Source organism: Protopterus annectens, chromosome 5.part0 (genome assembly GCF_019279795.1).
Source record: "Protopterus annectens isolate FY-2018-M chromosome 5.part0, PAN1.0, whole genome shotgun sequence".
Classification (NCBI taxonomy): Eukaryota; Metazoa; Chordata; order Ceratodontiformes; family Protopteridae; genus Protopterus; species Protopterus annectens.
In genome coordinates, this window is record NC_056735.1 from 1,778,693,170 (window position 1) to 1,778,716,836 (window position 23,667).

Consider the following 23,667-nt stretch of genomic DNA (forward strand, 5'->3'; position numbering starts at 1 on the left):
ATCTCACCCGACACCTGCAGCAATTGGAGAGACCCCAAAAGTTCCTCACCAAAAGGATAAAGGGATTCCAAAATCTGTCATATGCTGCCAGACTGAAGAAACTCCAGCTCTATTCAGTCGCATACCGTCTGCTCAGAGGTGACCTGTGCCTGACATACAAGGCCATGTCCAACCCGGAATTAATGGACATGCTCCACCTCAAAAAATCCAAATCTACCAGATCCACTAGAGCAAGCGACTTAAACCTTAGCACGGATATAAATAAGACATGCTGGAGGGATAGATTTGTCACTCAGAGACTCCCTATGCTGTGGAATAAAATCCCGGTCCATGTGAGGCAGAGCACCTCGCTGGCTCTGTTCAAGAGAAATCTTGACCGGTGGATGGGAGATCGTAGGTTTACCCCGGGAATTATCTCTGTGTCACTGCTGGACAGAGGCATAAAAAACTAATGGGTACAATATTTTTTAACATAAGGGGTGGCGTAAGCCACAAAACTTTGGGCTAGGCTTATAAATGCCTTAGGGCAGATAGCCTAGTATAAACCTATGAACCTATGAACCTATGAGTTCAATCAAATCTTAGCATTCAGCTGGTACCAGTTTGGTTCCATAAAAATATTATAACTCAGTATCACTTTAAATTAATGAACTAACAGCAAGCTAACATTTCTAAAAGTAAGTAAACAAACAAATAATAAATAATCTAGAGGATTATTACAAGACTAATTTTAATTGCAAGTCCATTTTAAACCATCTTATTGAGATTTGTAAATAATGTTTTAAATTAAGGCACAATTAAGTTGTTATTCAGTGTTGCAAGTATAAAAACAATTGTTGTCATGCCATGCTTAGCAAACAATACAGAAGCCACATTTCCCTGTAAACTACACCTTGATAGACAAGAATACTTAACACACTACCATTTAACATTTGCATAATGTGATGTGATTGCCACAGGAAATTAAAGATTTTCATGGAAGTCACTAAAAAGAATGGATTGTTTAACCTAGATATACACACACTTAAGCAGTTTTTTGTGGCAGCAGCCTTTCTTCACATGCTGTTAAATAGGTGTTCATCATACCGTGTATAGTGAACACATACAAATTAAATGCAGGACAATCTTAGCATTTACAAACAGTATGCTATCCCTTAGCAAAATTAACAATGTGGGTGCATTCTGTAAAAAGGTCAAACATTAATCTTACTGAGCAATTACTGGCTCACAGTGTGAGGTCTAAAGTGAAATGGGGTGCAGTAGATGTAAGTATGGGTAACCCAGCATAAAAAAGCAGGAAACACTAGATGAAGCTTGTTTGCAGCATAACCAGCAAACATTTAGGTACCTGTATTGTATTCATTAAATTCCAGCCACATGGCAACAGTTTATGCAGTTTTCAACAGACCAAGTACTTGTTTCATTATTGTTTAACTTCTGCTTCCGTAGTCTATCTATGCCCAGGACGAGTAATGTAAAGCCATAACTGAGTAATGTTTACTCTACAAAAGGTCAAAGTACCCAGACCTATGTGAAGATAACAACTATTTCATCATTTTAAACCAGAAGAAGAAAAAATATAAAGGGCCCCTTGTCATTACTACTTCACTCAAGCAAGCAAACAGGGCTTTTTTCCTGTTCAAAATCATGAAAAAATGTTAAGAAACATGGCTGCAGTACAACAGAGCAAAAAAGTAAATGCTACAATAAGAATGCATGGCAGCCACAAAATGCAGGGGACTCCGTTACTAGGATATTCTTTTATTGCTTGTGATGTTTAAGAATGAAACTTTGGCGCTGGTATTTTAGCAGAAAGGCAAGGGTAAAAGTTTTTGTTCTCTCTCTGACAGATACATTTACTTGAAGTGTCATGCCATGAAAAATGTGAATAACACTGTATGTTTCCTTAACAAGCGAAACTTCATCTTGCTTAGAATTGTCAAGCATATTGCTGTTCTTATGTTTACAGTCTTTCTTCATGGATTTTACACTCTTTTCATGCCACTTCCCATGAGGCAGGCAAACACTGTCATGACCATCTTTGGTTTTACTTCAACCAGGTCTTCTGGCAAGGCATAAACCCTGGATCCAATTTTTCTTGCCATAGATATGGCATATCTGAAAAAAAAACATAAACCATTTAAGAATACTTGCGAATCCGGAAATAAGTAAGATTAGTTACAGTATGACATAATCAGATGCAACCTACAGAATAAGAAAACTTGTATGATATTTGGCAATGGAGAGCAGCTGAATAAGTGCCACTGCTGTGATTTTCCTATATTCAAAGAAGAATTTGTTGGGCCTGTAGCCTTTAAAAATGTAAGACTGCAGATTAGGTGATATAATCTATGTTTTGTCAGTTGTCGTCTTCCATATATTATCAAAAAGTTCTTTCTTTCTAGCATCAAGGTGCACTGTCCTTTCCATCAATACCAGAGGTCAGATCCAGCATAAGGCAACTTGGGCATCTACCTAGTGCTGTCTGGAGGGGGGGACAGCCTGACCTTAGAAATAAAAACAATTATGTTGCTTTGTACCTTTAAAAAAACAAAAACAAAACCCTTATTCCCCACTCCACACCTTCAGCATCACCACAAAAGTGCCAGCAACCATGTCAGCTTGGAAGTAGATGCATTATCAGCATCAGCCGAGAAGAACCTTTTCAGCACTAAGTGCAGTGTCTGTATGCCTTTTCAGCACTTCACAAGCACAGGAACTAGATGCCTTCAGGATTTGATTTGTTTCCTTTTCATGGAGATTAACAAGTTGCAGACAGCGCATGCAAGAGTATGTGTTCCCAAAACGTTTCTTGAGTGTTATGCCAGTGGGTTATATACATCTAGGAAGTGGATACAAGCATGAAATATCTTAGAGCTCATCTTATAAGTTCATTAGTTCACAGGTTCATAGATGTAGACTAGGCTAAAGATCAATGAGCCCTTTAAAACCTAGCCAAGCATCCCAATTGTATCCCATATGTTTGTGTGCCTTAGACATTATTTTTAAGGGGTATATGTAAGCTAGGGCAAGATTTACAGAATGCCTCTGTCCATTAGAGGTATACGTGCTAGACCCAGGATGCATTTTCAGTTCCCCATCCACTGGTCCAGGTTTCTCTTGAATAGGGTTAGTGAAGAGCAATGCTTCACATGGATGGGAAGCCTGATCTGGAGAAGGGGAATTCTGTAAATGCCTGTCCCTGTAAATGTTTCCTGTTTATGTCACAAGCAAAGTTTAAATCCCTAGATTGTGTAATTCTCATGCTATATATTTTGCAGAAATGTAAAAAGTCTGTGTCAGATCAGGATCCAAAGATACCTTGTATGCCAGGCATAGATCGCCTGTCAACAGCCTGTAGGAAACAGATTATAGTCAAAGTCAAAGTAAACTTTATTATCAGACTACACACAACAGTGCAAACTGAATGAAATTTCATTTTCTGGACTCAATGTGCAAAACATCACAAGAAGCATTACAACATACATTACTGCATCACAACAAACCATTACAGGCATAACACCCAAATCATTTTATGAATCTAAACAGTACATTATTGCACAGAATTCCAGCAGTTAGCAGTACTGCACAAGAAGGCTAGTTTCACACCAATTGGTTTATTGTACCAAAATATGAGTTGATACTAGCATTTAAATTATTGCACACAAATATGAGTTTTCATCAACTTAAATATCTGCTACACTTGCTGGCCATCATCATACATGTTATTAGTAGAGTTGAGTAGTCTGCTGGCCTGTGGAAAGAAGCTCTTACTGAATCTGGTGGTTTTGCACTGCATACTGCTATAGCGCTTGACAGATGATAGGAAGAAAAACAGTCCATGGGCAGGGTGAGTGAAGTCCCTGATTATTTCAGTGGCTCTGCTGAGACCTAGATACAAGTATAGGTCCTGAATAGATGAAACAGTGGTCCTACTAATTTACTCTCCCACTTTCACCACCCTTTGAAGAGACATCTGATCTAAAGCAGAGCAGTTTCCATACCATACCAAAAGATTGTTTGACAAGATGCTTTCTAAAGTGTCCCTGTAGAAGGTTGTGAAAACAGGAGGTGGAAGGTTTGTTCTTCTTATTCTTCACAGGAAATGGAGACACTGTTTTGCCCACTTGACAATGGAATCTATGTTTATGGACCATGACAAGTCCTCCGTGATATGTACCGCTAATAACTTGGTGCTTTTTACTCCCTCCACTGTTTCTCTGTGGATTGTGAGTGGTGGGTGCACTCCATGGCTCCTTCTGAAGTCAACAATTATCTCCTTGGTCTTGGTCAGGTTATTGTTGTCGCACCACATAATCAGTTGGTTAACCTCCTCTTGGTAGGCTGTGTCATTATCATTGCTGATGAGACCCACCTCTGTTATGTCATCTGCAAACTTAATTATGTGATTCAAACTGTACCTGGTGATGCAGTCATGGATCATCAAAGTAAACAGCAAGGGGTTCAAGACACAACCATGTGGTACCCCAGTGTTCATAATGATGCTCTCCGAGGTGTTCTTGCCAACACATACTGTCTGGGGTCTATCTATGAGGAAGTCTAGTATCCAATTGCAGAGTAGGGTGCTGATACCCACAGTTTCTTTATCAGATGCTGGGGGATGACTGTGTTGAAGGCAGAGCTGAAGTCTATGAACAGCATACGCACATAGCAGTTTTTGTTTTCCAGGTGGGACAGAGATAAGTTCCAATGAAATAGCATCTGCCATGGAGAGATTAGATCTGTATGCAAATTGGAGTGGATCAAAAGTTGCAGGAAGTTTTGATGTTATATAGTCCTTGACCAGCCTTTTAAAGCACTTCATTACAGTGGAGGTGAGAGCTATGGGGCAGTAGTCATTGAGGCTTGATGCTGGAGACTTCTTAGGCAATGGTATGATGGTTGTGTTTTTAAAACATTTGGATACGATGTCCTGACTCAAAGAGGTGTTGAAGATATCAGTGAGGATGTTTGTCAGTTGTTCAGCGCAGTCCCCGAGTACCCGCCCCAGAATTTTGTCAGGTCCAGCTGGGTTTACTTGGGTTTACCCTGTGTAAGGTCCTCCAAACATCAGCTGGGTTGAGACAGACTATTTCATCATCCTGGCTGGTAAAGACTTTTGTTGCTGTAGTGGTGTTCTTTTCCTCAAACTGAATAAAATATATGTTGAGCTTGTTGATAAATTCAGTGCTGTCATTGCACTTGAGAAGATGAGGACCTGTAGCCTGTTAAGGATTGAATTCTTTGCCACAGATGCTTGGAGTCTTTTAGGTCTGTGAAGTCACTCTGAATGTTCTGTCCCTAAGCATGTTTGGGATCTCTCACACCCCTATTTATATTCACTTTGGTTAACCTAAGGGCATCCTTATCCCCCAACTTGAAGGTGGCACTGCGTGTTCTCAGAAGCTTGTACACTCCATTTGTAAGTCAGAGTTTAAGGCTGACCTGTATGGTGCTGTTCTTAGTGACTGTCACATCATCCATACACTTTGATATATATCCCATCACAGACTCTGTGTACTCATCTAGGTTGATGTGCTGGTTTACAGTGGCCAACTCTTTGAACATGTTCCAATCTGTTCTTTCAAAACAATCTTGGACTGCTGTGACTGCTCTCTCTGGCCATATCCTTAATTGTTTCTTGGATGGCTTCCCTCTGGTTAATAATAGTCTATATGCTGGAACTGGCATTATAGAGAGATGGTCTGAGTTTCTCAGGTGTGGGTGAGGCACTGACTTAAAATCTAGTTTGACATTGGTATAGACCTTATCCAGTATGTTCTCACCCCTAGTTGCAAAATCCACGTGCTGATAGTAATGTGGTAGAACTGACTTCAGACTGGCCTGATTGAAGTTTCCTGCTATTATGTAAACATGGTCTGGATTGTGGTTTTACAATTCACTGATCAGCTGGTATAATGTTGCCAGTGCTTCATTTACATTAGCACTGGGAGGAATGTATACAGCTGTGATACTAACCCCATTAAGTTCTTTAGTCAAGTAGAATGGTCTACATTTTAGCAACATGTACTCTATATTTTCAGAGCAGTGAGTGGAGACCATCTCGCAGTTGGAATACCAGTTATTGTTGATGTAAATACAGACTCCTTCCTAAGATTTCCCACTAAGAGTCTGGGATCTGTCTGCTCGAAATAACGATAGCCCCTCCATATAAACTCTACTATCATTAATGTTGGAATTTAACCATGTCTCTGTGAAGATAAGCACACAACAGTTTCTCACCTTGCTTTGAGTAGTCAGCTCTAGTCTTAGGTAGTCCATTTTGTTTTCTAAGGAGTGAACATTTGCCAGTAAAATAGATAGAAGCATAGGCCTGTAGAGGTTAGCTTTTAATCTGGCAGTGATTCCAGCCTGGGATCTGCGTTTTCATGATCTTTCACATCTCTTTCATCTTCTCTTTCTTCTGTAACTGGTAGAAGTTGACTCTGCTTGCACATAGCACTTCAGACCATATTTCAGCAAGATTCCTAACTTGCAGAGTTCGTAGTGTGTTGTAGGGCTCACAGGCCCTGCAGACAGTAACTCAGCAAGCCTTTCACATGGAGGGCCTAATAGTCAAAGTTGTAGCAGAGTGTCTCTACTATAATTTACTTTTACATCTGTATTTTCATCTGATCCTATTACTTCCTTTAATTTAGACATAAAATTAAACACATACTGCACAGTTTTCTGATGATCCAGAGCAGCCACAGCCACACTGGGTGCTGCCATCTTGAAAAAATAGGGCTTTGAGGTGATCTGCATAGGACATACTGTTTATGCCCTGTATTCTATTTGTTAGGAACTTCTGTGGACATTAAAGTTGTTGCAGGTGCCTAATCAGGTACATATCAAGGGAGGAATTTTATAGGTTCATAGGTTCATAGGTTTATACTAGGCTATCTGCCCTAAGGTATTTATAAGCCTAGCCCAAATTTTTGTGGCTTACGCCACCCCTTATATGAAAAACTACTGTGCCCATTAGTTTGTTGTGCCTCTGTCCAGCAGTGACACAGAGATGATTCCCGGGGTAAACCTACGATCTCCCATCAATGATGTTCTTGATGAGGGTCGAATACAGTGGAACAATGACTTTCTTGGATTTAGATACCAAGTTCTTGCTTATAAGTTGAGCAACACAGAATGATTTCCTTACTACCCTAGACACATGTTGGTCAAAAGCCAGGATAGTCAGTACATATGTATCCAAATCCCAGACTACTGGATCTACTCTTAGAAGTTTGTTATCAATGAGATCATTTCCTAGGGTGGCTGACTTCTAAAAGAAAACTATTATGCATTTCTTGGCATTGAGATTTAAGCCGTGACTTTGGCACCAGTCATTTGTTTGTGTAAGTCCTTCCTGTAGGATGTTAGTCCCTTAGGGGGATTCTGTGACTGCTCCTAGTTTGTAATCATCACCAAACTTAGTCATCCAGAGGCAATGGACATTGGCCTTGACTTCTGAGAAGCAGATGCCAAAATGGAGCATGTCCAGTACAGACCCCTGAGGGAATCTTCTAGTGACCGTCCTCTTTATGGAACTGGTTTCCCCTATCCTAATTTCTTGGGTCCTATCTGAGTGTCAGATGGCTATCCAGCATGTAACCTACAGGATTATATCTATATCCATGATTTTTTTTTTTACAATGCTCAAGTGGGATATTGTATCAAATGCCTTAGCCAGGTCAAAGTAGTCAGTATGCACTGCTTTGTCCTCATATTTTTCCTTGGTGACCTTATCAAAAAAGTCCACCATGTTGAGAAGGTATGATCTGCCCCTGTCAAAAATAAATTGGGTTGGATCTAGGGTTTGAAAGTTTTCTACATCCTTATTAATCATTTCAATAATTCTTTCCACGGCTTTAGAAATGAGAATAGTCAGGCTTATGGGTCTGTAGTTCCTAGGGTCCATTGGTGGCCTGCCCTTATGTAAGGGATGACTATTGCAGTTAACCATTTGCATGGCAGAAAAGTTTGTCTGGAGGCTATGGTTTAACAGTGACGACAGTGGTCCTGATAGGCCATGCTTCAGGCTAGTTAGGAGGCATCCTAGGATATCACTGGGGCCCATCAATGCAATGTTTTTGGCATTATAGAGACCACATCTTAGACCTGCTATTGAATGGTAGTTGGGGGATCTTGTTTGATGGTATTTCCTGGAGGGTTGGTTGGGGAGATGGGGGTGGGTAAAATTGCAGCTGAATTTGTTGGCCACCAGATTTGCTATATGTTTTGGCATCGTATAGGTGGCTTCATTTACAATCACAGTCAGTTCTGCACACTTATGTGTGCTGCCTTTGAGTTTTCAGACATAACTAAAGAAAGCTTTGTGGTTGTTCTTTGTCTGGAAGGCAATCTTTAACTCAAATTTGGATTTAGTAGACTTAATTTGGCTTCTTTATTGTTTGTTTAGATTGATGAGAGTGTTTTTGCCATGTTACGTGCAACACTTCCTAATTTTGGCTAAGAGGTTTTTTTTTTTCTTTTTACAATCTGTTTATGTTTGGATTCCACCAGCATGGATTGTTTTTTGAGTTAGTTCCAGGCTTATTTCTGATAGGCACAGCTGTCTGTATGCATTTATTGACATAATTGTAAGGGGTTTATGCAAACAATTCTGCAATGACATGTGAGGGGGGGGGTGCTTGAACTTTTGCCAGTTTATCACTTCGTAGTAGGAAGTTTACCTTAAAATAGTTCCTAAATGTTACAGAGTTAATCTGGGTCACAGAATTTATTTCTATTACAAAGGTGACAGTTTTGGGGTCTGACTTCACCAGAGATGGCACTAAATTAATGGGTGGGGTACAGCATTCTCCAGTATGTATGATACTAGGTTGAGTATGTTTGCATCCCTAGTGGGTGTATGGACATTTGGTCCAAGACATTTATGTTTACAAAGACCAGGCATGTCTGGGCCTGAAAGTTTGGGGTCGTGCAAGTTCGCCAGTATATAGTGTAGTCAAAGTTGCCAATGAATATGCTAGAGGATTGAATAGTTAGGATCTCCAGTAAGTCCAAGTATGAGTTATGGGTTTCTTGTGTCATAGAAGATGACCTATAGCTTGCAAAGATATGGTATGGGACTTTGCCTATGGAAATCTGGACATGGAGAAGCTCAAGCACATCATCCAGTTTGATTAGTCTTCAGGTGAGTCTGTTGCTGATATAGATTGAGACACCTTTACCTTTGACCTATGGCTGTGCAATAGCTTGCCCAAATATATAGTAGCCTTGTACTGTCAGAGTGCTCTCTGCTTCTTTAAACCATGTCCCAGTAACTGCATATAAATCCACATTCTCCAGAGTTTGGAGTGCCTGGAATGAATGGATTTTCCAGTTTAGGTTCCTGGCATTGAGCAGTAACACCATTAGATTTCCTTGGGTTGGTTTTGTTATGTCAGAAGGTTTGTCAGTTTAGCATTGTCAAAAAGGCACTATGGGGATGACTTTTTTTTCCAATATTTGAAAACCTTGAGGGGGTCACATGCTAACCATCCTTGGTAAAGCAACATTGTCTGTTGACCATATCATTCCGTGGTGACAAATACTGTACGCCCTTGGAATGTCACTAGAAACTATGCCAACTATTGAAGTCAATCATCTTTTGTTCATATTGTGGATTCATCCTTGGTGAAGGTAGAATGCTGCTTAATGCTAGGCTCATACCACCATGGGACATATAGTTCAAGAGCTCCACAATGTCTCTCATCATATAGTCCAGGGAGGTATGTCTCAGGTCATTTACACCCACAAGAACTATGACTGAGTCATGCTAGTACTTGCGGTCTAAGGACTTGAGTGCACGGGTGATTTGCAGATGCTAGCCACTGATAGACAACTCACCATTATTTTTTCCTTATTCAGCTTGGTGAGCAAGACATATGTATTTTTAATTATGTAGTCTCCTCCAATTAAAATACTGGGTAGTGTGCTGGCTTGCCTTATGAGATTTGAAACTGAGACTCCGAAGGGTGTGGCTGTATGTGTTGCAGTGCGTGTTGTTTTGAGGTAGTGATTTTCGGGTCATTAAAGAGGTCTTTGAGTTTAGGAAGATTGCTTTTAATGTCTAGGAATTCTTTGAGGTTTAGGAATGTTGCTTTTAAATGCATCAGCATATATTGGTCTATGTGTTGGGTCAGTACTATGTGTGATGGTTGCTATGCATAAATTACCAACAACTTGATTGTTATTTTGAGTGCTTTAGTTTGAGATTCTTGCCTACAGTGACATTGTGCAATTACATTTGTTACATACTATATCCATTTCTCTAAGGGCCAGTTGGCTGTCAGTGAACATGAGAAAATTCCTACATTGTTTCAGGATGTCAAGATCTACAAAGTTGTTGGTGGTGAAGAAATAGTGAAAGTGCCCATACATGGTGTCAGATCATTTTAGGTGAACTACAAAGGGGTGGTGCAGCAGGTGATCTTGGGTGCTGTGAGGGCAGAAACTACAGCTAGGCTATATATGACTGAATTTATGTGACAGTGCAACTCAGCATGCAAACAAATTGTTCTTTGCAGAACTGAGTACTGGGTAAAGTTACAGGGAACGTTGTATAAGGAAAATTTAGGTTCTAAGTGCTTATGTCTATACAGAACACTGTTAAACATCACTGTGCAATGAGCAGTGTAATTTATAGACAAAAAAAGAACACCACAATTAAGAGGCTCAAAGAAAATTGACTAAATCAACTAAGAAGCCCTCTGACCAATGATACAATCTCACATTAAGCCTCCCTGTGTGTTTCCCAACTTGGAAAGATCAGATTATCTTTCTACTGCCACTAAAACTGGAGACCCAGTCAATATAAAACACTTTAGTTAACCAAAAGTGAAAAGGGACCAGAAACAGAATAAGCAACTGGCACTAACAAGTAATTACAAGGTGATTCTAAGACAGGCAAGACAACAATGAGGAATACACTCTTTAAGGCAATTTCAAAGCACACTAGTGACATTTAGAGCAAGGAAAAAGTACAGTTTTGTACCTACCATAAATGTAGATGTCCGATAGATATGCAACTGCAGTCCTGACATATGGGTTGTCCTGCCTCAGGCAGCCCTTCGGTCGGCCAGACTCCAAAGTCTGGGTCCGGCGTTGGCCGATGTCGCCTCCTCCCCGACGTCAGAGCGGCTGGAGTATAAAGGCATCAGCCGACGCCATCTTCTTCAGTGTTTCTTGCCCCAGATGCCAGGTGCCCTCCAAGGAAGGCTAAATTTTGTGAATGGATAAACAGATAAAACCAGACATGCACAACAGTAATAAACAGATACACCATAATATATATATATAACCCCAGCTGATAGGTAAGGGGTGAAAGGACCCAAAAGGGTAAAAACAGAGGGGTAGGAGGGAGGGAAAACCTGACTGCAGTTGCATATCTATCGGACATCTACATTTATGGTAGGTACAAAACTGTACTATGTCCTTCAAGAATGCAACTGCAGTCCTGACATATGGGTTGAATACCATAGCCAAGCTGGGGGTGGTAGGACAAAGCAAGAGATGGTGTAGCTAGAAGGCCCTGCAGGACTGCCGAAGCAAAGCCTGCTCGGGATCTGGAGTATAATGGCAGGTTGTAGTGTTTGGTAAATGTATGCACAGAGCTCCATGTAGCAGCCTCTAGAATATCTTTTGTAGCCACTCCTCTTAGAAAAGCTGTGGATGTGGCCATAGCTCTGGTGGAGTGTGGTCTAATATTAGCCGGCACACTTTTTCCATGAAAAGAATAACAGAATCTGATGCAGTGTCCAATCCATTTTGAGATAGTTTGTTTGGTGACTGCTTTTCCTTGCACCCCAGCAGCATAGGCTACAAACAGTTGGTCAGACTTCCTGGTGGATTTTGTCCTGTCCAAGTAGTAGCGTAGTTGTCTGTGAATGTCTAAAGTATGCAGCAGCTTTTCCCCTTTATTTTGAGGGTTAGGGAAGAAAGTAGGCAGGTGAATTGCTTGGTTTAGAGACACTCTGGATATCACCTTAGGCATGAATGAAGGATTGGTCCTAAGGGAAACTCTGTCCTGATGAAAGATGAGAAAAGGAGGAACTGCCATGAGGGCCTGTATCTCCAAGACTCTTCTTGCTGAGATGACTGCCAATAGGAAAACCATTTTCCAAGAGAGAAATTGCATTTCTGAACATGCTGCTGGTTCAAAAGGAGGAAGAGTTAATTTTTCCAAGATGTAATTGAGGTCCCATGCAGGAATTGGTTGCTTCCTTGGAGGTTTGATATTCTTTATGCCTCTTAGAAGCTGTCTTAGCAAGGGATGCGAAAACACAGGTGGATCACAGTTGTAATGTGCTGAGATAGCTGAAGCGTGGATTTTGATGGAAGAGTATGAGAGGCCACTATGAAACATTTCTATCAAGTATTCTAATATCTGAGGTATGTTCAGCAGTGATGCATCCTGGCCCTTGTTGACATTCCAGATGGTGAATCTCTTCCATTTGGCCAAATAGGTTTTTCTGGTGGAGGGTCTGCATGCCTCCAGCAAAATTTCCTGAACTTTTTCGGAGAGGGAGTCATGGGTCTGAGTCATGGAACTCTCCAAGCTGTCAACTTTAAGGTTTGCAGGTTCTGATGAACAGTCTTGTAAATTTGTAACTGTGTTGAGTCAGGAGCAGAGGCCATTGAGGCAAGGGCCACGGTTTGGTGTGAGTTATGCTCAGTAGTAGTGGATACCAGTGTTGCCTTGGCCAGTCTGGAGCTATCAAGATTCCTCTTGGTTGTTCTGCCTTGATCTTCAGTAACACCTTGGTGAGCAAAGGTAGCGGAGGGAATGCATAAATTGTTAGTGCATTCCAGCTGAAGGAAAGAGCATCCATTCTCCAAGCTAGTGGATGGTGTATCCTTGTGCAGAACCTTTCCACGTGATGATTGAGATGAGATGCAAAGAGGTTTATGTCTGGTCTTCCCCATGCAGATGCTATTTGTGAGAAAATGCGTGGGTGTAGCATCCATTCATGTGGATCCAAGAAATTTCTGCTCAATCTGTCTGCCAGAACATTGTCCTTGCCCAGAACAAACTGGGATTGCAAGTAGATGTTCAGTTTCAGGGACTTTTCCCAAAGAATCATTGTTAGTCTGCAGAGGGGGTAGGAATGAGTGCCCCCTTGTTTGTTTATGTACCACATGACAGTGGTGTTGTCTGTCCTTATTAGTAGATGACCTTGCTGAAGAGAATTTCCAAAGGCTTCTATTGCATGTATCAATGCCAACATCTCTTTTTGGTTTATGTGCTGATGCATCTCCATGGGAGTCCATTGCCCTTGAATGCATCTGCCGTCCATGTACACCCCCCCATCCATGGTCTGAGGCGTCTGTTGTAATTGTTTGACTTGTAGGAGGTTTGTTGAAAAACATGCCTTCGTTTAAGTGACTTGCTTGAGCCCACCACAAGAATTCCCTTTGCAGGCATGGTATGAGTGGTATTATGTCTTCTAGGTTGTGGCTGTGTTGCGACCACAAGCTTTTTAGGTACCATTGCAGCTTTCTCATGTGTAGTCTTGCCAGAGGGATTAGAAGAATGCAAGATGCCATGAACCCCAGGGCCTGCAGGGTCTTCCTTGCGGTCAGGTGGGTTAATTTTGCTAGGCCTTCGAAGTAAGCTGCTAAATGCTCTTGTTTCTCCTCTGGGAGGAAAGCCATTTGTAGCTGTGTGTCCAGTTTTGCTCCTAGAAAAGTAATCTGTTGGGATGGCAGTAGTCTTGATTTTTGAATGTTGACTGTGCATCCCAAAGCCTGCAGCAATTGAATGACGTATTCCAAATGTTTTAGCAAGGTCTGTTTGCTGTCTGCTTGTATTAGGCAGTCGTCCAGGTAAGGGTATATTTGAATTCCCTGGAGTCTGCAATGTGCCACTACTGATGCCAGGCATTTCGTGAATACTCTGGGCGCAGTAGATAAGCCAAACGGCAATGCTGAGAATTGATAGTGCTCTGTTCCTGCAAGAAATCTGAGGTATCTTCTGCAACTGTGTCTGATAGGGGCATGCAGGTATGCCTCCTTGAGGTCCAGAGTAACCAGCCAAGACCCCTTGACCAGCATGGGAAGAAGTTGCTGTAACGTCAGCATCTTGAATTTTGGCACCATGAGAAAAGTATTTAGAACGGACAAGTCCAATATAGGCCTCCATTGTTTTTCTTTTCTTGGAACAAGGAACAGTCTTGAATAAAATCCCTGGCCTTGTTCCTGAGAAGGAACCTTCTCTATTGCTTTTATTTGTAACAGCTTTGAGACTTCTATGAGTGCCTCTGCCCTTTGATTTTGTGGCAGGTTTGGCATGCCTTGTCCTGTTGGTAAGGTATGGAAGTGGAACCTGTAACCTCTGTCTATTATGTCCAGAATCCAATTGTCCTTTGTTATAATGTGCCTGTTTTTTGAGAATAGAGACAATTTTCCGCCTAGGGGTGCATCTCTTTGAGCTTTGGTAGGCAGAGTGAAAGGTAAGTCATTGTGATTGTCCCTGAGGTGCAGGTGAACTACCTGTGCCACTTCTCTGATTTTGTGGTTGCCATTGGCGCCCCCTGTAGGAGCCTCGGTATTGCCCTCTACCTCGAGCACGCCTGTTCTTTCCCCTTTGAAACTTTTCAGAGTCCGGAAAGGACCAATTCTTTGAAGGCCAATTCCTGCTGAACCTTGGTGGCTGAACCTGAAGGAAATCCTTTACTGTCTGCACTGATTTTGCCTTCTCCTCAATAGATTTCAGCACATCCTGAGCATTAGTACCAAAAAGCTTCTGTTTATCCAGAGGTGCGTCCAGGAGCTTTACTTTAACATGATCTGGCAGTGGCTGTTCTTTCAACCAAGCATGTCTACGAATAACAGCCCCTGTCATAGCTGCCCTACATGAAGCCTCCAATGCATCACAACCACACTGTAAAAAATGATTACTAACCTGCTGGGTGTTATGGACCAAATCCTGCAATGCCTTTCTATCTATAGGCTCAGGAGAGGCTATCTTTTTCTGCAAATCATCCAGTAAGTAATCCTGGTATTGAAACATATGAAAAAGGCAGTTAAGTGACCTCATGGCAAGGGTGGAAGAGGTATAAACTTTTTTACCCCATCTCTCCAGGGACCTTGCTTCCCTGTCAGCTGGCAGTGGGTTCTTGGCTGAGGAGGTAGCCACTCCTTTGGGGCCCTGTGAAATTGTTTCTAGATCCACAGCGTGGGCCTTAAAGAGATGCTTGTGAGTGTCAGGGACCCTGTAATTTCTGTCTTGCTTGACAGGAGCAAGAGGGAGTGAATCAGGGGAAGCACTGGAGTCGGAGAAAACATCATCCAGGACATCCAAAACTGGAGGGATAGCTAAAGGCCTGTGCTGGGGTAACTTAAGGAAGGTACGTAGCCTTTTCCTAGAATCAGAAAATTCCTGACCCTGCCACTTGAAATGTTCCCTCATGGAGTGGAGGACTTCACCAAAAGAAAAATCCTCTGGAGGAGAGGCAGAGGGAATAGATTCCTCAGCATCTGAGTCCTCATAGGCCTGGAAGGATTCTTCTTGGGTATCAGTATGCTCTGAATCCTCAGAGGCTTCATCTGAAGAGAGGTTGTCTGCCTGCTCAGTTCTACACCTTTTTTCTGCAGGCGGCTGAGAACCTCTGTCTGGGTGAGGCTGAGACCCCCTGATAAGCGAAATTAAATCTGCAGCCAGAGACATGATTTGTTTGTCAGAAGAAGGGGCCTGAGAAGTAGGCTTAGGATGGGCCTTGGCCTGGCTGGCGGCCTTAGCACGTGCAAAGGCCTTGATTGACATGGATACAGGAGGCCTAGCTGCCCCACGTGCAGGGGTAACTTTGTCCACGGGAATGGTGCTGGGTAGATCCAGGACCTCGGTTTCCGGAGGAAAATCCACAACCGGCACCGGTGTAGTCTCCGAGACTGAGGAAAGAGGTAAAGCGGTGTCGTCGGCCTGGAGCGGTTGAATTACCGCTTCCGAAGGAACTGAAGCACTCGCGGAGGGCTTAGGCGTAATATCGGTGGAAGTCGCGGGCCGAGGATGTCGGTCCCGGTCCTTTCGTTTTTTGGTAGTTTGTGCTGTCGGTTGTTCCGACGGCATGTTGTAAGCGTAGGATTCGCCAAAAAAGTCTTCAGCAAACTCTGCCCGGCGCCTGAGAGTGCGCTTATTAAAGCAAGCACAGGCAGCACAGGCCGAGACGTCGTGGTCTGGGCCCAGGCAAGGGAGGCAGTAAGAATGGAAGTCCTTATGAGGTATTTGTTTACCACAAGACAAACAATTATTAACTTTCTCAATTTGTTCTGACATCGGCTGAGGCAAGAAAAAATGTTCCCCAATGGGGTACTTAGCTTTAGATGACTTCGGTAACTGAAACACAGGAGCTGACCGACCGGCACTTGCGAACTACTTCTGCTTCGGGCACCGCGCGGCAAGAAAGACTGAAGAAGATGGCGTCGGCTGATGCCTTTATACTCCAGCCGCTCTGACGTCAGGGAGGAGGCGACATTGGCCGACGCCGGACCCAGACTTTGGAATCTGGCCGACCGAAGGGCTGCCTGTGGCAGGACAACCCATATGTCAGGACTGCAGTTGCATTCTTGAAGGACATTGAATACACTTTACAGTGATGAAATGCATAAAATGCAATTAAATAATTTAAAAATACAGTAGCAGTCTTTCAGAAATAGCTCAGAAAAGTGCAATGTTTCAATTTAAAGCACTTATCTTAACCTGGATGGCACCAGATACTAGTCAAACACTGAACACAGGTGAGGATGACAAGCATTTGAGCTCTGTAGGACTGAGCCAAGAGCTGTGGAAACACGCCAAATTTATATACTCAAGGAAAAGTGACTAAACCAACTAAAAAGCCCTCTGGTCAATGAAAAAATCTCACTTTAAGCTTCATTGTGTGCTTCCCAATTCAGGGAGACCACGCTACCTTTCTACTGCCACTAGAATTGCAGTCCCAGTCTTCTCAATGTAAAAACACATTTAGCTAGCCAAAAAGGAAAAGGTAACAGAAACAAATAATTAACTAGCTACAACTAATCACAAGGCAATTGAAATATAGACAAGCCAGCAATGAATGACACACACTTTAAGGCAATTTGAATGCACACCAACAATTCAAGGGGAAGGCCTTCCTAGTCTGATCTGTCAGCGCTCAGTAAGCTTAACACAAGAAATAAGACTGGGATGAGCCTCCAGGACCAGGTATACAGGAGATGAGACTGGGAGAAGCTTCCAAGGCCACATATACAGTAAGGGCTGGCAGCTCAAAAACTTCTAATTTTAAAAGTACAACAGAGAAGGGGTGGATAGGAGGGGAAAAAACAAAACTGATTTAAATGGTAAGGAAAGTGGAGTGGTGTAAATGTACTTCACTGAATGGAAAATGGAGTCCAAAAGCTTTGTTTGGTACCTCAAGCTGATGAAGCTACTTATACAGCTGGCCCAAGTTGGCTGATTTAAGTTTGCAAAAATGACTGAGGCAGAGTAATTTAATGAGTAATGCCGATAATTCTACTTAAAACCTTAGAAAAGTAACAATAGGAACTATAAAACCCAAGTCAATTTATAGATGTAGCTTCAGACTCTGAAGAACAAGAGATTAGATAATGCATAAATATGAGCTTCCACTCAAAACTGATTTAAATACCTAGGCACAGCACAGAAACAACTTGAAAAAACAATGCAGAAAATACAATGCAGATTATAAAATACCGTCAATTAATTGCTTTATCTTCAGATTCAGAACAAACACAAACAGAAATGGCACAAACCTGATTTAAATGGCATGAAGTGTAGTTAAAATGTACTTTCCTGGATGCAAAATGGAGTCCAAATACTTTGTTTGGTACCACTAGGTCCAGGAACAATTCACACAGCTGAGCCATGCTGGCTGGTTGTTTTATGTTTGAAAAATGACTGAAGCACAGTAATTAGATGTGCAATCCTGATTAATCCACTTAAGAGCTCAGAAGAGAAACAATAGAAACTATAAAACCTAAATCAATTTATAGCTGTAGCTTCAGATTCAAAGGAGAGAGAGAGAGTGAAAATGCAGAAAAATGAGCCCATACTTAAAACTGATTTAGAAACCTAGGCACAGGACAGAGACAGCTTGAAAAAAAAAAACATTGGAAAAGTACAGTTGTGTAAGAACTTACCATGACAATAGACGTCATACTTTTTCTTGAGTCCAGAGACTCTCTTAGCAGAAGTAACAGCCACCAACAAAACAGTCTTCCAAGTATGGAATTGCAAAGTAGACGATGCTGCAGTTTCAAGAGGTGACTGAGTCAATTTTTTCCAGAGCAAAATTAAGGTCCAAAGAAGGTGGAATGGGCTTTCTTGGTGGCATAATGTGAAGGATGCCTTTTAAGAAATGGTTTAACTTCAAATCCAGGGAAAAGTGGCACATTCAAGGGCAGATAAGCAAAAATGGCTGACAAATGAGATTTAACAGATGAATATGCCAGACCCAGAATTGAGCATCTCACACAAATAAGAAAGATCAGTAGGAATACTCACTAAAAAAGGATCCTGTTCATGCCTGTGACACCAACTTCATTATTATTTTATTTATTTTACATTTGTTTACTGGGAAAGTCTGACTAGGCATTTTGCCCTTTTTCAGTGGAGGCCTGGGGAGAAAAGCTCCATTGTTAGTACAATTTTGTATACACATTGACAAGTAAGAAGCAGATTCAAATATTAAAACAGGAAACAGTAAAAATAAACAATTAAGATTAGTACAGAGAAGAGTCAGGTAACACAAAATTTCAAGACCATTCTTGGTATTGTACAGGATGATCACACATTATACAATGACATTTATACAATGAGTTGTAACAATGTAAATCCAGTTGCATTGTGTACAGCATGATAGCACATCAATGAATTAAGTGATGCTAAAATTTTAGTGAGGTAAAAAACAGAGATCAGAGGTTAGTTTAAGTATAGGTTTTTTGGGTTGGAGGGTTGGATTGGAGTAAGGTGGGTCAAAATTTCAGTTGGTATAATTGGGCAGACAAAACTTAGGAGAGAAGAAAAAGTATTATAGTATGGTTACCTATAATCAGCACAGGTGCATATCCAGGATTTGGCGAGGTGGGCTTTAATGAGATGCTTGAAGCTATTTAAGTTAGTTGAGGATCTGATGTTGAGCAGCAAGGCATTCCACAGTTTTGTGATGTAAGAGGACTAATGAGAAAATCTTTTCCATTTACAACATGGGATTTTCTAGTAGTAGGTTTTCTATACTCCTGTAAAACTTGAAGCTTTTCCACAGAATACTAGCGTTGAAAAGGAATCAAAACCATATCACCCAAAGAGTCAAATGTAGAGTGAGCAGATGAGGGTGAATGAGAGACCCCTTTTCCTGTGTGAGGAGATCCATCCTGTGAGGTAACTTGTAATGATTTCCCCTGGCCAGATGAAACTGAAGAGGGAACTAATGCTGTCTGAGTGAGAAAGGAGTCACTAACAAGATTTTGGGTTTGTCCCACATGATCTTGTGTAAGATCTTTGGCAACAGAGGAAGAGGAAAATGAGCATACAGAAACATCCCTTTCCAAGAAAAAGACATAGCATCCACGTTCCAAGTCAGATAACTCAGGAACCCTGGAATACAGAAACATCCCTTTCCAAGAAAAAGACATAGCATCCACGTTCCAAGTCAGATAACTCAGGAACCCTGGAATACAGAAACATCCCTTTCCAAGAAAAAGACATAGCATCCACGTTCCAAGTCAGATAACTTAGGAACCCTGGAATACAGAAACATCCCTTTCCAAGAAAAAGACATAGCATCCACGTTCCAAGTCAGATAACTCAGGAACCCTGGAATACAGAAACATCCCTTTCCAAGAAAAAGACATAGCATCCACGTTCCAAGTCAGATAACTCAGGAACCCTGGAATACAGAAACATCCCTTTCCAAGAAAAAGACATAGCATCCACGTTCCAAGTCAGATAACTCAGGAATCCTGGAATACAGAAACATCCCTTTCCAAGAAAAAGACATAGCATCCACGTTCCAAGTCAGATAACTCAGGAACCCTGGAATACAGAAACATCCCTTTCCAAGAAAAAGACATAGCATCCACGTTCCAAGTCAGATAACTCAGGAACCCTGGAATACAGAAACATCCCTTTCCAAGAAAAAGACATAGCATCCACTAACCAAGTCAGATAACTCAGGAACCCTGGAATACAGAAACATCCCTTTCCAAGAAAAAGACATAGCATCCACTTTCCAAGTCAGATAACTCAGGAACCTTGGAAGAGAACCTAGGAAGTTGAACATTCAGAGGGGAGCCAAACAGATCTGGTTGAGGAGTAGCCCACCAATGAATTTTATCCAGAAAACCTCTCTGTGAAGCATCCATTCATGATGATTTGCCCTAGACCTGCTCTGGCTGTCTGCCACAAGACTGAGCTGTGAGGGAATGTAAACCACCTGAAGAATTAGATGATGGTGGATAGCAAATTCTCAAAGAAGAGCTGGTCTGCAAAGGAGGTATGACTTTGTGCTCCCTTGTTTGTTTATGTGCCTCATAACACTAATGTTATCTGTGTAAATCCAGAGAGGATGTGGAACCCAGAAGGAATTCAAGGCTTGAAGAGCCAAAATCAGAATCTTCATTTCTTTGATGTTGATGCAGTCCTGTTGTTGAGATCACAATCCCTAGGCCCTGATATAGTTGGAATGGAAACTATAAAACCCAAATGAATTTATAGCTGTAGCTTCAGATTCAGAGGAGAGAGAGAGAGAGAAAGAGACGGAGTAAAAATGCAGAAGAATGAACCCATATTGAAAACATTTAAATGCCTATCTACAGGGGAGAAATAACTTGAAAAACATGCAAACTATAAAGCACCATCAATTAACAGCTTTAACTACAGATTCAGAACAAACACAAATGGGAATCACATAAAGCTGATTTAAATGGTAAGAAGTGCAGTAGATAAAATGTACTTTTCTGGATGCAAAATGGAGTCCAAATGCTTTGTTTGGTTTTTAGCTGGTGGAAAGCTTTTTAGCTTCAAGAGTATAAAGAATTGTTTTTCTTTCAGCTTTTCCCAGTTAGGGGTCGCCACAGTGGAACTCCGGTCCACTAATGATTGGCAGTTGATTTTTATGGTGCCGAGGTGCCAGCCTGACGCCCAACCTTCAACTAAGGCACTCCCATTTCTTTTGAATGCCACTCGACTGTGGGGAGGACATGCAGACTCCACACAGAAGGAGCTCCAGCCGAAAATTGAATGGGAGAACCTCTCGCTGTGAGGCGACAATGCTACTGCTGCACCATCGACTTTACCTTATGTTTGGCAGGAAGGCAAAAGTAAGTTGGCTAGTCACTTTCCTTTGTGCATTGTATACCTCTTAGTGCTCTTAGTATATAAATGTTGCCCAATACATTCTCAGTGACTCAGAAAGAACTCCCTGCTCACATTAAGGGCTACAGTAAAAAGGTCCTGTTTTTTCATGATGTGTGGCTTGGTGATTCAGAGACAATTACTTGCAATACGGCATGACCTCATTATTGGCTAATTTGCATGTCTCTGAATTACCATTTTCTACCATGAGTACAGTTCAGCAGTTTCCTGTGGTAGTTGTCACTGGTGGTCTATGCATTGCATTGGAACAAGCGCCCGACCCTTCACTATTCTACATACACACGCACACACAACACACACACACACACACACACACACACACACACACACACACACACACACACACACACAGCCTGCTAAACTCTCCGGCACTTACCTCTATGATGATGGATCAACACGGTTATCATGAGTGGTCTTGAGTGGCTATGTTAAGTTACACAGCTGAGTTATTCTATAAATTGCTCGGCTGCATAAATGCCTTACCACAGTTGTTTTTGGTGGTGAGCACAGGGCAAATTAGCATATGCTTCTCCCTCAGAATGCCTCATTAGCATTTACCATGGCCACTGAGACAGCTCACTGCAGTGCTACACGTTTTTGTGCTAAAGCAATGTGGTAGGCTTGTCTCTGAATGTGGAAAGGCTGAAACTGAAAAGGGATTACACTGGATCATTACATTTATACAGTTAAGAAATGAAGAAATAAAATACACCTCTTTTTTCTTCAATCGGTATTGTATATCGTTTTAATATTCCACACCCTTGGCATTTCAGTCAAGGATTTTCAGTATTTTATCTACACATTACCACTTTCTGATGGTTCCCTTTTGAAATGCTGGTATTCAAAATGCTGAATGAAGACACACTGAAATAAATATTGAAAATGCAAAAGAAGAGTGAATCTTGCACATCATTCTTCTCCTTTAAACTTCTTTTTTGCAGGAGGGCAAGCCCACTTCACCCGCAATGAGACAAACAAGCGCATCAAACTCCAAACTCATATATAGTAACTCCAAGATTGCCATACTTCAGAGAAAAGGGAATGTTGTGAAAAATGGCCATCCTGGTCTTAGAATATGTAAGTTCATTTTTATGGCTCTGCAGTGTCTGTGTTTCAAAGTTCGTTCGAGTGGGTCTCTACATTTCATATAGTTACCCTTTCGAAATGAGCTGCTCATTTTCTCCCAATAACTCCCAGTGTACTGTAACATGTTTAGCCCCTTTCACTTTCCTCCTTCCTTCCACCATTATAGGTTAGACTTGATGGCACAGCTAATACAAAGAAGGACACCCTTGCCTAGGCATATAGCACAACACAACACATCCGCAGTGTAGTACAACCTCTGTCTCATTTGCTTTGATGCATCAATTAAACACTCATGTACAGTGACCATGTTGTATTTCCGCCAGCGATGTCACATGACATGCTGGGGCAGTGTATAGCCTTTGTTCCCACAACATGTGTACATCAGATTTCATATAAACAGTGAATCTGCAGTCTGTTTTTTACCCATTCCTTTATTCCAGGGTTACACTGTGGCATGACCTTCAGTTTAGTATTCTGTATCTTTTTTCTAGCCTTTTTTGATACAAACTCATTTCATTCAGTTGCATGCTTTTTGATAATACTTATTAAGGTAGGCTTTCCTAGTTATTTATGGTATCCCAGACCTCACAAGAGGTTTGAAATGCAGGACATAGTATGACAGTAACTGATTAAACCAACATCCTGCATAGATTAAAACAGGCCAGTGTTACTTTTTAAACCAAACAGTAAACATATTCTGTTGCAGAATATGCAGTCAAACTGGATAACATAATTCTGAAATACATTAGAGTTAGGCAATACTGTACCCAACAGATGTACAGTAGGAAGTCACAGGATTAATCATACTGAAACTGATATCTATCTCTGCAGACAGCAGGTAGGCTGTACTATGCTGCATCCACAGATATATAAAGCTATGGCAGTTATGCAATCTGTTTCACATTCTTAAGGAATTGGATAGATATTACTAGCTGCAGCCATTACACAATCTGTTTCACATTCTTAAGGAATGGGATAGATATTACTAGCTGCAGTCATTACACAATCTGGTTCAGGTTCTAAAGGAATATATCTCCATTTGTCTTGCTCTCTATCTATAACATTATGTTTTATGTTATTAAGATAAACAGACATTTAGTGACTGTATAAAAATTAGTTTAACAATCTTGGGATGCATGACAGGTACTGACTTATTTTAGCTTGCATTAATTAATTTATTCCAACCTCAGTGAGAAGCACATACC

At 41.4% G+C, this 23,667-nt stretch overlaps 1 protein-coding gene across 1 annotated transcript in view; it reads right to left on the reverse strand.

Annotated features, from left to right (window-relative positions):
* Positions 1–713: 713 nt before the first annotated feature.
* LCP1 (lymphocyte cytosolic protein 1) overlaps positions 714–23,667 on the reverse strand; it is a 550,854-nt gene continuing 527,900 nt past the window's right edge. The window contains exon 17 of the mRNA XM_044071582.1: positions 714–2,118. Within this exon, the coding sequence (XP_043927517.1) occupies positions 1,986–2,118 (133 nt within the window). The 3' untranslated portion in view covers positions 714–1,985. The remainder of the gene's footprint in view (positions 2,119–23,667) is intronic.